This window comes from Syngnathus scovelli, chromosome 17 (genome assembly GCF_024217435.2).
Source record: "Syngnathus scovelli strain Florida chromosome 17, RoL_Ssco_1.2, whole genome shotgun sequence".
In the NCBI taxonomy this organism is placed as follows: Eukaryota; Metazoa; Chordata; class Actinopteri; order Syngnathiformes; family Syngnathidae; genus Syngnathus; species Syngnathus scovelli.
This window is the reverse complement of record NC_090863.1, coordinates 2,556,640-2,573,342: the sequence shown is the minus strand read 5'-3', so window position 1 is coordinate 2,573,342 and position 16,703 is coordinate 2,556,640. Positions and strand designations below refer to the sequence as shown.

Below are 16,703 nucleotides of genomic sequence, written 5' to 3'. Positions count from 1 at the left end.
CCGGCTAGCCCCGTCTGGTCTCGCCCCGTAGAGTTGACACCCTTCCCCTACAACCCCCCCTCGGCAGCGGCTGCGCTGTACAGTCGACATGGCAAGGAAATATCGCATTTTCTTAACCAGAGATGGACATCTTCCAAGTCGTTTGGAATGAGTGAGTAACGACGCCGTTGGAGAGAACATTTGTGCGGTCCGGTTGAAGCCGAATGTTTTGTTTTAGTGGTATTTACAATGCTTAGCTCGGAACGCTAGCCTGGGTTTGTTCGTTAGCGTGTTAGCATTGCTCGTCTCCAGCCAAGCACTCGGTACAAGTATTTTGCATTCACAGCTTCTGCAAAACGTGATTTAAGCACTCACCCGTCGTTTGGCTAAAGTGATGATGTAATAGCCAGAAGACATTTTAAGCAATTTCCGATGTTTTGGTTGACCAATGTTACATAATCTCCCTAGCCTCACTAGTTTTCGTTTCGTTCATAGTGTTCTCGATTAATACTCGCTCACGGCCTATAAAGACGGGCTATATCCCTGGAAATGTTCAGAAAATGTCCGTGTGGCGAACCTTTGTTGATCTATTTAAGCTTGGACATGAGTTAAATTGTAAATTGGCAGGCACGACGATGTCTCGCTCGCTAGCTACCTAGCTAGCGAGCAAGCTCGCTTGCTTAGCCACCCATAGCCGGACGGTGCTAACAAGTCAGCTTGTAAATCAGCTGAGTGCGAGCGAGCGAGCGAGCTTTCTTTCAGTTACCCACCCGGTACGTATGACACGATAGTTACGACAGCAGACATCTGGAGCCTACAATCAAAGAATGCTTGCGGCTTAATGCTACTTTAATTCTAATGGCAAACGTCAGCGTCACAACAAGTTCGGGATAGCGTAGAGAGGCTATTAGCTAATTCAAGCACCCTTTGTCCATAGCCTCAGTGGCGAGCTGCACGATTAAGTAGGCCACATAGGCAGTTGTTTTGGGCTTGTTTGCTCTCCAAACCACATCGATAGTTCCTCACAATTCTTCGGACTTGCATTTGGGATACTTGACTACCTCTGGCGCTTTCTTTGGATGTTGTTGAAAATCCTCGATACGTCAATATAGCGTTAAAATAGGGCAAGGATTTGCACATTAAATGTTGTTGTAAGTATGACTGTTATGTGACATTATTTGAATGCATTGCAATGTCTTTTGTTTTGTTTGTCACCCCTCTCTCTCTCCAGTATTCATCGTGTGATGTGACCCAAAATCCACAATGTGTGAGGACATTTAGTTCGGAAGAAAACAATTCTTGATTCCAGTGGAATCTTTCATATATATTATTATTATTATTATATTCTTTTTCTGTCATAGTTTAAACACCTTTGCACGCACTAGTCCCCACTCACTCACCCACTCACTCACCCACCCACATATAATCATCATCATGCCAGTTCAAGCACCACAGTGGACAGAGTTCCTGCTCTGTCCCATCTGCACACAGACATTTGAGGAGACGGTTCGGCGGCCCATCAGTTTGGGCTGCGGACACACCGTCTGTAAGATGTGCCTGAACAAGCTGCACCGCAAGGCCTGTCCCTTCGACCAGACGGCCATCAGCACGGACATCGAGCAGCTGCCGGTCAACACAGCCCTGCTGCAACTGGTGGGAGGCCAGGTGGGACACCTTTCCTTTTTACATTCGGAACGTCTCAAGCGTCCCCAAAAGTGCAGCGCTACCTTTGGAGTGGGCCTGAACATGTTTAATGCACGAGGACATCTATGTGGACGTAAATCATTGAAACTTGAGCTAGCAGGCTGTTAAGCTAGCAGGCTGTTAGCCCCTGTGGTCTGTATGGCCCGGCCCGCAGACGTATTTGAGCTTTAATCGACTTCAGAGCTTCCACTGCGATGAAATGTGAAAAGCCAGATGACCTTCTTAACAAGAGTCCCCCAATAGTTGCTGAATGTGTTGTTTGAATGATAACTCCTTTTTTTAACCAAGCGTTTGCTTAGTGAGAATTATGTGAGGTGGTGTTTTCATAGTTGGATGTGGCTCATTTCACGTTCTGGTTGTCGATCAAACTGAGACCCATGGAACTTCAAATCATGCATGTTAGGTTCATGGACATAGTCTGCAATTGGCCGGCAACCAATCCAATTTGTACTCCGCCTCTCACCTTAAATCAGCAGCGATGGGATTGGGCTCACCCATGACCTTAATGAGGATAAGTGCTGTAAAACACCGGACGGATATTTTCGTATGCCAACGGAGGATGGCTATATTTAGTACATTCTAATTTGGGTGGGCCATGAATTGGGAAATGGCAGTGCAATAAAGGAACAGCTAAAGATAGAAAGGGTTCCCAGATATTTATATCATGTTTGGTAATGCGTGATGACAGTTCAAAGAGCCGTACATGTGACCAAGGCACGTTCCGCTTCCGCTGATTACTGAAGCTTTTTCCTTCAACTCCTGTTGTGTGCAGGTTCCTAAGGCCCAGCCAGTGGCCTTGATTAGCAGTCCTGAGGACTCGCAGCATTATGAGGAGGCCCGGCAATGTGTGGAGGAGCTGGCCCTCTACCTGAAACCCCTCAGCAACACACGAGGTGCTTCCAAACTCAAAACATCTTATCTGCTTGCTCATTTTTTATGCCCAATACTCTGTGGATCTATTGTGGGCCCGCCCGCAGCGTCCAAATATAAAAGCAATACTGGATAATCACCAGTCGGCAACACATTGAGAATTTACCAAGGTGGTTGAGTCGCATGCCTGCCCGCTTACTCATGTCGATATCCTTATTGCCCTGTCTTGGCACAGGCTGACATCATGGCCGTGTGGTTTGTGATGAGAACATTATGGACAAGTCATTTAGAGCGTGTGCTATGATTCCACTCAAACACAGCTACTAACACCGATGATGTAATGGCCGGCAGCAATCTGCGTGTTGATCGTAGCTGGCCTCCTTGCGTTGCAAAGCGACAAACCCCTTGCTGTCAGAAACATAATGGGGATTTTCATCTATTTGCTCGCTAATCAGAATGACTGTTTGAAGTGACTGAAATTTGAAGACGTTTATCCAATGACTTTCATGACCCTGTAAAACCTGAGGAACCGCTATTTGTGGTTCACCTGTGAGAGAGCTCTTTTTGGATTAAAAATGTACGAGGAACAAAGCATTAAATGTCACAACCAACAACTTGACTGGTTTCTTTAGCAGAGCACCAGCAAAACTGCCATTGAGGCACCTTGAGCTTTAACACAGAACCCGGGCATCACAATATTGGATGATGTCAACAGCAGCATGTGTCATGCATGTTTTTTGCGTAAACGGTAGCAAGCATCTTGTTTGGATTTACCTCACCATCTTGGCATGCGGAAGTCATTAACGTTAAGTCTTTGTAATGGGCTATGTTGCTTGTTTAAAACGTGTGCAGTGCATAACGTCACCCAAAAATGTCAATTGGAAAGAGTGCAAACTATGAGGGCAAAAGAGTTTTTCTTGTGGCATCTTAGAGCACAGTTGAAAGAGTGCTTATTGGGCTCCAGAGAAAGTCAATAAGCAACGACGTCAGGCTTTTGATTTCTAATCGGCGATTCATCTCTTGGCCTGATACCTCACCAGGAGTCGGTCTGAGCAGCACAGCCCAAAGTATGCTGAGTCGACCCATGCAGAGGAAACTGGTCACTCTGGTCCACTGCCAGCTCGTGGAGGAGGAAGGCCGCGTGCGGGCCATGAGGGCTGCCCGCTCCCTGGGCGAGCGAACCGTCACGGAGCTCATCTTGCAGCACCAGAACCCCCAGCAGTTGTCCTCCAATCTGTGGGCTGCCGTCCGTGCGCGCGGGTGCCAGTTCCTTGGCCCAGGTAGCTTGCTTCCTCACACTGCCGCACCATCCCAAAAGCCATGCTGACTTAACTCGGGCCTGATTTGGATGGTTTCCCATAGCGATGCAAGAAGAGGCCCTGAAACTGGTCCTTCTTGCACTGGAGGATGGCTCGGCTCTGTCCAGGAAGGTTTTGGTTCTCTTTGTGGTCCAGCGGCTGGAACCTCGCTTTCCGCAGGCCTCCAAGACGAGCATAGGTCATGTGGTGCAGCTTCTCTACAGGGCCTCCTGCTTCAAGGTGCGTCAGAGGAACTTGAGTGGCATTTCATCCGAAATATCCGTTTTTATTTTCAAACATGACTCTTTGGTTTAGTGCCATAACTGTGGCATTGTGGAAAATGTTCTTCACTGCCTGCTCAGGTGACCAAACGTGACGAAGATTCATCCCTCATGCAACTGAAGGAGGAGTTCCGCACTTACGAGGCTCTGCGGCGTGAGCACGACTCTCAGATTGTGCAAATTGCCATGGAGGGCGGCTTGCGCATCGCGCCCGACCAGTGGTCTTCTCTCTTGTATGGGGATCAGTCCCACAAGTCACACATGCAGTCCATCATAGATAAGGTGCGTTTGCTTGTGGTGGATGGACTTCTGTCATCCAATACTGCACATTTTCCCCTTCTTTTTTGCGGTGTTCGCACGCGTTAGCATGTTTTCTCCACTTTACGGCACTGAACATATTTGCAATTTCCAACCCGTGCGTGTACCGGATGAGCCAAGCATGAAAGCCCTGACACGTTGACTCCCTGTGACCTACTTAGCTGCAGACCCCAGCATCCTTTGCCCAGAGTGTCCAAGAGCTCACAATCGCCCTGCAGAGGACCGGCGACCCAGCTAATCTTAATAGGCTGCGGCCTCATCTGGAACTGCTTGCCAACATCGATCCCAGCCCCGGTAAGCAAAAGTAGTAGCAAGACTCAAAGATGGCCGCCGAGCTGTGAGCCCAATTGTTCGGAATTGCTCAGGTATGAAATTGAAATATTGAATCCCAATTCCCCCCCGCTTTGCTCATTTCTCACCCAGACGCTCCCCCGCCCACCTGGGAGCAGCTGGAGAAGGGCTTGGTGGCGGTGAAGACGGTTGTGCACGGCCTAGTGGACTTCATCCAGAACCACAGCAAGAAAGGGGCTGACCCTCAACAGGTAGTGTGATTTTTTTTTTTTCTTTTTCTTTTGTGCATACGTAGGTTGGTTTCCATGGTTAGTAAGAAGAGTCAAATGTGTTTGTAGCCTCCACAGCACAGCAAGTACAAGACATACATGTGTCGTGACATGAAACTGAAAGGAGGCTGTCCCCGCGGAGCGAGCTGCACCTTTGCTCACTCTCAGGAAGAGCTGGAGAAGTCCGTCTCGATTCACTTCATATTTCATGCGCTTGCTTTCTCTCTCTCCATAGAGAGCAGTATTGAAATGGCGCCCTATGTTTTGTAGGTATCGAAAGATGAATAAGCGCTTGGCGGCTCGCCTGCCCGGTTCAGGCGGGCCTGAAGAAGGCCTTCCCCTGGACGTGTCCGTGACCAGGAAGCCTTCGCCCCTCACCAACGGGAGTGTTGCGCCCAACCTGCCTCAGCTCATCGCGCGCGGCGCAGACACAGTCCCGTACGAATTGCTGCGGAAGCCCCTCAAGATGGACGGAGGGAGCTCTAGTGCCCCGGGATCACCACCTGACCTGTGAGTAGACCATATGGCAGTGCCACAAGATGATGTTATTGACCTTTCTTACAAACGCAGCAGTGTTGAGGTATTGGCTGACTGACTGACTATTAAGATTTGGTGCATTTCTTTTCAACGTAGCCTGGACACCATGCCCAAGACTGGTATGCCTCTGCCACCTCATGCCCTGGCTCACCCACGGATGCCTTCAGATCATCTCTCCGGCGTGAAGCAAATGCCTGTTGCCCGAGGCTCGCCCATGTACCCCCAGCAGCAGCTCCCCGAGATGTTCTACTCCGACACGCGCCCGCCACCCTCCGCTTCCCAGTATGAGCCATCGCAGTATCCTCCAGGTACACTTGAGCTAAACAGGCCGCTGTGAGTGATGTGTGTCGCTTTGTCGCTCCTGGGATTTGACTTTTCTTTTCCTCGTCGTTAGGGTACCCCTACCAGCAGCCACCACAGTATGTTTCTCGGGATTACATCCGTAACCCTCCGCCCCCGAGCGAGTCAGGACCCCCTTACCACGACCCATACCCTGGTTACGGGCCATCGGAGCGCCCTTACCAGGCTCCTCACTCGGGTCCTCACTCGGGTCCTCCCTTTTCGTACCCTCACCCATCGCACTATGAACGTGTACGTCACGGGACTTACGCTGGGCCGCCGCCGCCTCCGCCGCCTCCTCCGCAGCCTTACCTGTCACCGAGGGATGGTCTGGTCAGGATAAGCTCTACTACGCCGTTGGATGTTCCCCCGCAGTCAGCCGGACAGGCTACCTCCATGTACCACCACCCAGAGCCCAGTGTGCGCGATCGATACCCACCGGAAGGCTACTACCCATCAGGAGCTCAATCGCAACCCATGAGGACTTGTGTCAGGGTGAGCCATTTTCAATCATTTGTTGATACCCATGCACCCCTGTGTGGCTGCCTGCCTGCTTGGCTGCCTGCGTGGCTGCCTGCCTGCGTGGCTGCCTGCCTGCGTGGTGCCTGCGTGGCTGCCTGCGTGGCTGCCTGCCTGCTGTATCCTGGCTCATTAGCAAGATTTGATCTTATGCGATGTCTCATGCCACCCCACCAGGCCCTGCCATGTCCACCAATACTTCACACTGTATTTTCCATCAACTTTATGGTTGCACACGTGTGTTCAAACTAAAAGTGTGATTTGATAGTTCATGAATCATCTGAATAATTTAAAATTCTCAGAACTACAGCCTTGCTACACATATTATTCTTTTTTTTTTTTTTTATAGTCCTCCGTGAAAAAGCAAATTGGTTCTCTTGGTGGATTTCTTCACTCTCATCTTTCTAGTCATTCACCATTCAGCACCTTTATCTTTTGTTGCATGTTCCCAGGCTTCGTATGCCGGCTCCCAGCCCAGTCTGGACTATCTCCACCGCCGTCGCCTGGAGCTCCTCTCCCAGCTGGAGGAAAGGAAAGTTATTTCTCCACCGCCATTTGCAGCCTCCCCTACTCTCTCGCATCCGTTTCCAAGTGACTATCCTCCTGAGGTTAGCACCGTGGCAATTTGCGAAAATGTTCTAGTCAATTAGGTCACCGTTCAATCAATGTGCGATTTGTACGCCTGCAGTATGGCGATGAGAGTACCCACAGCATCGGGAAATGCAGAGAGCCAGACTACGCCGGCCAATACTCTCCATGGTCGTGCGATACCATTAGCTCCTACATCGGCACCAAGGATGCCAAACCTAAAGATGTTCTGGCTCCCGGTGCCATGGACATGATGGTGAGTTGAGACGACAAACGGAATAAAACAAACAACTCATTTTCACGTCTGCTGTCAGAATGTGGACGCTAAGGTTCTGAGGGAACCGTCGCTGGAGGCCCCCCGGAGGGGTGCAGAAGTAAAGGACGACGACCCCATTATCCCATTTGGTCCCCAGCCCACAGTGTCGCGCTTTGGCGCCATCTCCCGTACCTCCAAGACGGGTTACCAGACCGGCCCTGTCCAAGCTATGGTCTCCACCCCACAGAACCCAAACTCTAAACACATGTCCATGGCCGGTACAAAAAAAATCAATCATCTCTCAGCACGCGTTTGTTTACGTCAGCCACAGTTTGACTTTGAATTTCCATTCCATCAGAATACATGTATGGAAGTCATGTGGGTTGGGGCGGAGCTTCGTACCCCTCCCACCAGACAGCCCAGGAAAGAGAACAGTTAAAGATTGAGCTGCAGCAGGTCAACCAGCAGATCAGCCAACAGACACAGATGCAAAGCATTGAGGTACAAGGCTTTATTTTTTGGTTTTGTTTTGTTCCCCCCCCGCCTTCCTTTCCTTTAGGTCACATATGTCAGAGTTACGGCCCGCGGGCCAGATCCGGCCCGCGAATTGATTGATTATGGCCCCCTGGATGATATTGAATTACTATTAGAACCGGCCCGCAGGCCACAGCCGCCCGCTGGTGTTTTGCACGCACCAACACTACATTTCCCACAATGCAACGGTAGCCCGCGATGTCCCTGCAGCTCGCACAAGCGGCTTCATTATTTATCAGTAGTCAGAGCAGAGTTCAACTTTCTGATACCCCCCTCCTCAAAAATGGCTAAACGTAAGGTGGACGCTAAGAACAGGGGGTTTCAGGCCAGGTGGGAGGCAGAGTACATGTTTACGGAGGTAAGAGGCAAACCTGTGTGTCTTCTGTGTGGAGAAAATATGGCTGTAATGAAAGAATTAAATTTAAGAAGGCACTATCAAACGTCTAAGAAACACACAGACAAAGAAAAGAATATGGAATATGAACAAAAGCTACAGAAGGTGGAAGAATTAAAACGAGGCCTTAAGTCCAGACAGGCTATGTTCACGTATGCTAAATCGCAAAGCGACGCTGCTGCCAAGGCTAGCTTTATTGTGGCAAAAGAGATCGCAAAATCAGCCCGGCCCTTTGCAGAAGGAGATTTGATCAAAAACGGGTTTTGAGCCTCAGAGCCTAACCCCGAACATTGATGAACTTGTACAAAAGATGAGACACCTCTAAGTATCAGGCTCAGCCTCAGACAAGTGACCATCACAGAACAGTAACGTATTTTCCGTTTTTTAATTCGGTTACATTTTTACATTTGTTTCTACAAGACGTGGTTTTTCTTTGAAGAAAGTATTGTTTTGTCTGTGTGCCGTAAATTTTTGAATTTTATTTATTTTTATTTATTTTTCAGTTGAATGGACCAAGGGAAAATTGCAGATAAGAGCCATGAGAAAGAATACAACTGATTTGATTAATTTTTTATTTTACGATTTGAAAGCAATGATCGGTAGATCATAGAGCAGCACAATAATAAACTTTCAGTTTATAATGCATGCACTTTTATTTATGCATTTATCTTGATATTAAGAAACACATTTTGTTTTTAAAACAATTTAATTTTTTGCTGTTTGGCTGTTGAAAATATTTTCCCTTGAAGTTACTGACAGAGCCATAACAAAATATTGCCATATTCATTTAATCATTAAATAATGTACACTGTGTTAGGTCTTAGTTCAATAGGCTATGTGCAATCATTCCGATATATTTTAATAAACATTGAACCAGTCCGGCCCTCGGCTTGTAGCAAATTTGTTTTTTTGGCCCTCGGTGTGTTTGACTTTGACATCCCTGCTTTAGGTTGTCGCATGGAGCTTTTCCTCGACGACTACCAAGTTTTTTTTCTTCAATGAAGACTTAAATCAATTGACATTTGAAATGGTTTCCTCCGTGTGATCACAGTCTGCCAGTAACCTGCTGCAGAGAGAGACCAGTGCTTTAGCAGGCCCGCCAGTGAGCAGCAACCAAGTTCAGGCTGCCGCCGTGCAGTCGCAACAGTCCCTCAAGTGGCCAACGGGGGGGGTCAGTGCTGCGGCGGCAGTCTCCAGTGAACAGCTAAGCCTGGAGCTCCACCAGGTGGAGAGAGAGATTGGAAAACGCACTCGTGAAATGGCGATGGTGAGGTTACCTTCGATTCCGATTTGATCGAGCACAGCAGTCGTGATGACCGCAAAACCAAATTTCATTGACACAGTGAGACATTTTCTTTTCAAACACAGGAGAACCAAGTCGCCCACGAGGTTCAGCAGTACAAGATGAAATCGGCTGAGAATGGACAACCAGAGCACAAGACCCAGCTGGAAGAAATCTCCCTTGCTCTCGGGTAAGTTCAAGCGCAAAATTGTTGTCTCTGAGTGGTGTCTCTCGTCAAGTGGCTTTTTTTTTTTTTTTCGCGGTGTCTGTGCAGTGAGGTGTCAAACGGCTCCAGTAGTCTGCAAGAAGGTGCAGTGGGCGGGTCCATGCTGTCACTGACAAACAAGACGTCGACGTTGAGCCTGTGTTCTGACCCAGTAGGGACGAGCTCAGAAATGCAGAAGAACGGGGTTGTCCATTCCTGCTCTTAAGCAGTACACACTTGCACACACTTGCACACACTTGCACACACTTGCACACACACACACACACACACACACACACACACACACACACACACACACACACACACACACACACGTACACACACGCTCTGTTGAAAAGCATGCACCAGGCATACATACACATTCTATTTAGAAGATGAGCAGTATCTGCCGTGATATGAATTTTCTTTCTTTTTGTTCTGTGAATGAGCTTTTTTTTTTTTTTTTTTTTTTTTTTTTTTTTTTTTAATTGACTTTCCTTGCCTGGAAACCATGGCATAAGATAACATTTCTTTGTGTGTGTTTTGGTTGTTCCTCCCCCCCCCCCCCCCCCCCCCCCCCCCTTGGATTCTAGACTTAACAAGGTTCACATTCAGGAAGAGGAACAGGGTGGTGATGGTGACAGTACCACTAAAAACTAAAAAGGGATTCACTCATCCCCCTCTGCCCCTCCCACTCTCAAGATTCATGTCACACGGCGCGCAAAAAAACCCAAAACCAAAAAAACGGTTATCGAGGCAAGCGGCCTCCAGAATCTAGCATCACACTAATGCGCGGAGAAGAGCAGCAGCACGCAAGTTGTCCCTCGCCCCCAGAATCGTAAAAAAGAAAGAAAAGTGCTCGCACAGATCCAGATGGTCTGGGAAGGGAAAGAACGCCATCTGACTGCCATGAGAAGCATGATTTCTTTTATTTTTTTAATGAATGCATTTTTAGGATGGACTACTCGTGCTATGTCTTTTTGCATACTTAACAGCAGTATATTAAATATTTAATGGAAGCATTCTGTTTTAAAGATTGCAACTTTCTTAATAAGGGAATGTGCTTCTTCCTCACCGTGGTCACAATAATGTACTCCACCAAAAAACAAAAAGTGCTTTGGCTGAATGCACATCTTCAGGGTCAAAAGTCATCTTACTCCATCAGGGTCAATCTTGACTGATGAGCCTTTCCCTCCTCAGAGCTTCTCGTCTGGCCACTCACAAAAACAAAAAAAAAGCCTCCCCATTGGGATGATCTCGTCAAGTGGTCGCCTAACTTCTATGAAGTTGCCTTCCCCTTTTTCTCCATTTTGTTTTGTTTCCATGCTTTACATTACGATTTTGGGGGACAGGAAAACTGTTGTGTGCGCTCATCAGGAAGTGCCAGGAAATAGTTTCCAGTGTCTTTTAGGAATCATAACACGCTCCAAAACTGTCATCATCGCCACTCGGCGAGTCTCGCTCTCCGTTTACACGTTTACTGCCGACACCCAACGTTGGAGGTGGACGCCAATGTTTTTGTGTCTGTTCCCGCTGCCCGCCCGCAAGCGCAACATTTATCGTTTAGGTACACAGCTCACTTATACATACGAGTATGTATACATGCATTCATGTACTAAAGCACTATTAACGTGCCACCTCTTATTCTACTCGCTCAACATTTATATTAAATGATCTCTACTTTAGAATCAGCAAGATGTTTGTTTTTGTTTGTTTGCTTTGTTTTTTGGTTTTAATTTTCTGTCCACTGGTTGCCAACACAGACGTTATCCTTTCCCAGACGAAGGACTTTCTGTGCGCATTTGACGTGTGTTCACTTTAATCTTTTGTGTTCAAACAAAGATAAGACTATGCTTCCGAAGAAGACAAAATCGATTCTGTAACTTTGCAGGGGGGAGAATTTTTCTTTTGGGAGACTTTAATGGAGCTTTGTGTGTGTTAGTTGTATTGTAGAAAATATATCTCCACTTTTTCCCCCTGCACCCCCATAAGAGGATACTCGGGAAGTTGACTTTACAACTGACCTCAGATCCTCCTGTTTTCCAAATATGAAAGCCCAAATGGTATGATAATGCAGCGTCCTAATGACCCTTTTCAAACAGTGCAATACTGCCAAAACAAATTGAGACTTTTGAAAAATGCATATTTTGAAGGAACTATTCTTGTCCAAGCAGGATTTGTAGTTTCTTTTTTTGGCTTTCTACAATAGAATGAATATTGTGACCTGCAAATGAACAGCTCCAAGAATATCACATTTTCTTTTTGTTGTTTTTGCTCTTGAGGTCTTCCTGTCACTTTATTCAAGTGCAAGTCAACCAAAACAATTCTAACTGCTTCAAACACCTTTGAGTTAGGACAATGTCTCATTTGGAGCTTTACTACATAGCAAGAGATACCGGTTTGATGTTTCTGGGGGGAAACTGCTGTTTACCAATGAGATAATGTAGTTAAAGGCCTCCACTCTCCAACTTTCTGTTTAAACCACTGAGCTCTGTTACTGCTGTTTGAGGCTCGTGCTGTATTTTCCCGACTTTGTGGGTAATGGAATTTGCAAAATTCTTATTTTTTTTATTATAGCTTCCCTTGTAAAAAAAAAAAACATCAGAAAAATCTCTTAAATTAAGGTACAGTTTTAATTTCAGCAAGGAAAAAAGGTTTTATATGTATATTATACTCCATTAAGGAATGTCTAGAATTATCTTCCTCCAATGTGGATGTAGCCATTATGACGCCATTTTGACTTTGTAAGAGAATTCACTGTGTGAAAATTGGTTTGCATTTTTGTATAATACAATCTGCTTTTTTGTTTGTTTGTTTGATACGAGCAAGAGGTCAAACTGGAAGTTTGAGGAAGAAAGAAAAAAATTGAACCTGTGAAATTTGACACAAAATGTAACTTATGTACTACAGTGATTTCGAGTTTAGGGGGAAAAGATTAAATGAGATTGCTAACTCTCGAGTGTTGCTCTATCTCTCTCTCTCTTTTTTTTTTTACGTTACAAATGGTCCAAAAAACATTTCGTAAACAGAAGTTTGTGTGCAGTATAGATGCATATTTACACAATTGCTTGAGCCAAGGTGAAATATTGAAATGTTAATGTCTCTAATGGATGAGCAGCTTGTGCCTCAGTGGATATCAAGTCAACACACCCGTTCAGATACAGTAATCCCTCATTTTCCGGGGGTGTTATGTTCCAAAAAAAAAGCCATGATAGGCTATTTTTAATTATACCCATATTTTTCTTCCAGGTGATTTATGCCTCTAGTATTACAAGCCCCTTGCACCCTCAAATAGTTTCTTATCATTTGTAAGATGAGTAGGACATTCCATTTAAGTTTTATTTTTAATCTTTAATGGAACACCTTAACCAGAATCCCACAGTCAATTTCTAGTGGGTCTATGCAATTTAATGCGACAAACCCTTCTCGTTGGCAACCATGAGGGTGATGCTAATCTTGCGCCTACCTTTCCTTTGATTTCTCAGGGAGGCGCCGACGCCAAGAAGAAGCAGAACCCGGCCGGATGTACTCATGGTATTATACTTTCGTTTTGGACGACAATAACAAGGCAGCGCTTGAATTCAGTAAAATTGCGCCTCTGAAGATGCCGGATGACAGTTAAGGTAAGAGTTTTCTCTCTCTCTCTCTCTCTCTCTCTCTCTCACACACACACGTTCAGTAACTGCAACACACAAACAACCTTGCATTGTTAGTTTGAATTGTGGTTAAACTTTTTGGGGGAAAAAAACAGTACATTTGGTAGCAGTTGGAGAGGTAGGAGTGCCCGATTGTCACCAAAAGAAATACTTACAATAATATGAAAAGCAGATGATCAAGATTTGGCTTTTTAGCATGTGGATGGAAAAACAATAATACTAGGTGTTAAGTAACATTTATTAATACCATCCATGTCTGTGGATAAGAGGCTGTTTGCGTATCCTGGGGGGGGGGGATAATATGGGCCAGGATTCAGTTTTCTGAGGGGATCCCATCCAGTTTTAATTGGGTCCGGGTGGTCCTCCTTTGTCATCCACCTCGGGCCCGCCTCCAGGCCTCGAGCCACCGCCAGGAGTGCGAAAGCTGCGCCACATCTTGACCACAGACTCCCTACCACAGACTCCCTCTTGCCCCAGATCAGCTTGTGACCGTACGCTCCGTACCAGCTGCACAAAAAATATATCGTCACATTTGAAAATGGATCATTATTTGAAATCCATTTCATTTTCACAAGAATTTTTTTTTATGCATGAAACACATTTATATCTGAGTTCTCTAATATGGAGTTTGCAAGTGACTTCAAGCAATTTGATGGGACGAGTTGTTTGAATTGAAATCATGATTGAGGTAGCTGTGGGAAATTCAATCAATCACAGCACATGATGGCAATTTCCCACCTTTTTGAAATCATACAATGATCTAATCTTCTTGACTTACATGCCAAAGAGAGCGCCACCGAGGTGGGCCGCGTGGTCAAACACCTGCCATCCCAATAGCAAGCCTGCCACATCCACAGCAAGAATAGCTTTCAAAGCCTGAAGAGCAGCAAAATAGAATGGCTCAACTTGCGCCAAGCATAGCCATCCACTCGGCCGTCATTTGAGACAGTCACTTATTCATACATTGGACTTTATTGCTCTCACACACACCAATTTGCATCTGCCAAACAATATCTAACAAAGTAGTTGTGTTGATTCAAAATGGAACATTACAAATGATCTCGGCTATTCCACTCACAGTTCCTGCCGTGAGAGTGAGCATAGGGAGAAAAACGATGCTCAGTTTGGCTTCTGGGACTTTGGAACAGACTGCAGCTACCACCGCCATGATTGCACCTGACTGGCAGTGACCAAAAAGCTCAATTTCAAAAAAACAAACAACAAACCAACATCTCATCTCCTGTGTATCAACTGTTAGTGGAGAAGTAGCTCACCGCTCCTAATGAAGGGAAGATGCGTCCAGAGGTTGTTTTACACACATAGCTGAACATAGTGGAAATAACGCCTGGAGGGAAACAACATGACGTTCATTGCTTCTGCTTGTTACATAACACGGTGCATATTCATGATAAAAGGCCAGATGGTCAAATACAATCAGAAAAGTCCGAATTACACACAGCCAAAATATCATAGTCATCAATCCTTCATAAGAATCAAGTTGAAATAGTCTGCCAAAATAATCCATTTGACATGGATAAAGTCAAAATATTCAGAGATGGTGCGGGTCAAACAACATTTGGTGCGGGTCAAACAACATTTGCAAAGTCAGAACTATCATCCAAAATATACCAGTGTCAATTGTGAGCTGGATTCATTTGTGATTTGTGAAACATCCCCAGTTTACTTACCAGCTGACATGTAGATGGCGAGAAACTGCTCCCTCCCTAAGATGGAGACGAGCCCTGAGGAAAATGTCCACAGGACATACATGTTGGCCATCAAGTGGAAGATGGAGTAGTGGCTGAATGAGGACAAGACCATGGGAAGGCACTGAGACTCTGCCCGAAACAAAGATGACAAGTTCGCTCCAAAGATTTTTTCATGGGTCCTATTCTCCTTTCAAAAACGGCTGTGATACTCACTGGCGGCGGGGTTCGATGTGAAATATTTCATCATGCTCCTTTGAAGCGAGGGGATCCTCCAGCAACACAGCACCAATGTGTTTGCCACGATTATACCTGCAAAACATTGGCTATAAAAAGTCCACGGATGGATCTCAGAAATGAGGACCAAGGTAAATAAATCATCATTCCACAACTTGTCCCACCGGTACAAGTCAATTGAAAAGAAAAAGAAAAAGAAAAAAAACCAGAGTTTTACCGGTTGGCCCTTTTCCATCCACTCGGTATAGAGTAAACTCACTTATGACTGTTTTCTGGCCTTCGGTGCGTCTGCTCCAGAAGTCGTCCACCACCGACATGAGGATGATGATCTGGCGTTGGAAGGCCGTCAGCTGGCTCCACCAGTCATGCCAGTACGCCATGTCTGTGGAAGCCTAATCTCCCCCAAATATCCTCACAAAGTGAGTCTTTTGTTTTTCGTCATTTTTACAAAAGCTCACCCGTAGCAGTTGATTAGACTCGTCGTCTTCGTCCCTTATAGTTCTGACTCTTGGCTTAATGTTGTCGTTTTGCAGGATGGCCGCAGCACCGAAAGAGCAGCCTGTAAACTGATGTGGCGTTAGGACAACTATATCGTGGAGCAAAAAGTCGACGCAAGTCTTAATAGGAATGTAAAAATGTTGTAATATATAGTCCAAGACAAAAGCTGCAATCTGCAGCATATTGTTTCATAAGAAAGAAAAGACAGAAATGATTGTAGTGGTCATTTTGTGCTGTGCTTTGATGTGCTCCTTACTGACTGAAATGTTGCACTAGTACACGGACTCTGCAGGCATGTGTTGTGTCCAAGAGCAAAAGGCAAAAAGGGCCCAAAATGCAAAAAGGGCCCAAAATGCAAAAAGGGCCCAAAATGCAAAAAGGGCCCAAAATGCAAAAAAGGGCCCAAAATGCAAAAAGCGCCCTTACCCCAATTGTGAAGAGCAGAGGCTTGAGCAGCTTGGGCCGAAGCTGAAGTGCTGCTGGTCCTTCCGGAGGTGGTGAAACGTTAAGATGTGTTGCAGGGTTGACGTTGCCTTGTTTGGTTTCTGCCTTTTTAGCGTCACGGCGGAATCCACGCCTCCCTTGACAGTAGAGCTCGAGCCTTTGAAAGAACATTTCAAGTGAAATCGAAACAATTACCAGACACGTGAAATGCAAAGCTGTCATTTCACTGCCACTTGCTTCCCCCCAATGACAGTCGCTAGCCCATTAGTTATGCGTCCGGCCGGCACTCGCAAGCATTCTAGTCGTTGTTTTCCCTCAGCAAATAGTCTAAAATCTTATATTGACTTGCCTGGACGCTCGCGTGGCAATATTTTTTGCTGGAATTTGGTTTCTTCTGGTCCATTTGAGAATGCAGCCCCTCCACGCCATGTTTGTTTTTCTGACCTCAATCGAAGCTCCGCCCACATGTTGAAGCTCAGCCAATTGCCTTACGACTTT

At 46.1% G+C, this 16,703-nt stretch overlaps 2 protein-coding genes across 2 annotated transcripts; one reads left to right on the top strand and one right to left on the bottom strand.

Moving 5' to 3' along the window:
* rc3h1b (ring finger and CCCH-type domains 1b) lies at positions 1-12,628 on the top strand. Its single transcript, XM_049748268.2, has 19 exons — positions 1-151; positions 1,211-1,644; positions 2,456-2,576; positions 3,594-3,833; positions 3,916-4,091; positions 4,214-4,414; positions 4,612-4,744; positions 4,874-4,992; positions 5,080-5,192; positions 5,281-5,520; positions 5,644-5,855; positions 5,942-6,381; positions 6,858-7,013; positions 7,094-7,249; positions 7,308-7,527; positions 7,608-7,750; positions 9,229-9,444; positions 9,546-9,649; positions 9,734-12,628. The coding sequence occupies exons 2-19, from the start codon at positions 1,414-1,416 to the stop codon at positions 9,888-9,890; spliced, it is 3,378 nt and encodes a 1,125-aa protein (XP_049604225.1). The 5' UTR covers positions 1-151; positions 1,211-1,413; the 3' UTR covers positions 9,891-12,628.
* Positions 12,629-13,539: 911 nt separating this feature from the next.
* LOC125985434 (presenilin-associated rhomboid-like protein A, mitochondrial) lies at positions 13,540-16,703 on the bottom strand. Its single transcript, XM_049748273.1, is given in 11 exon segments — positions 13,540-13,785; positions 13,788-13,827; positions 14,099-14,196; positions 14,399-14,500; positions 14,595-14,665; positions 15,009-15,158; positions 15,243-15,338; positions 15,523-15,655; positions 15,722-15,829; positions 16,188-16,362; positions 16,555-16,703. Coding segments are annotated over 11 exon segments (1,176 nt in total). The 5' UTR covers positions 16,635-16,703; the 3' UTR covers positions 13,540-13,662.

Excerpts from the sequence above, each read along its gene's own strand:
- rc3h1b (XM_049748268.2), top strand. The coding sequence starts at position 1,414 with ATGCCAGTTCAAGCACCACAGTGGACAGAGTTCCTGCTCTGTCCCATC. Across the intron at positions 4,745-4,873 it reads CAACATCGATCCCAGCCCCG|ACGCTCCCCCGCCCACCTGG; the intron begins GTAAGCAAAAGT and ends TTTCTCACCCAG. Across the intron at positions 7,751-9,228 it reads CACAGATGCAAAGCATTGAG|TCTGCCAGTAACCTGCTGCA; the intron begins GTACAAGGCTTT and ends GTGTGATCACAG.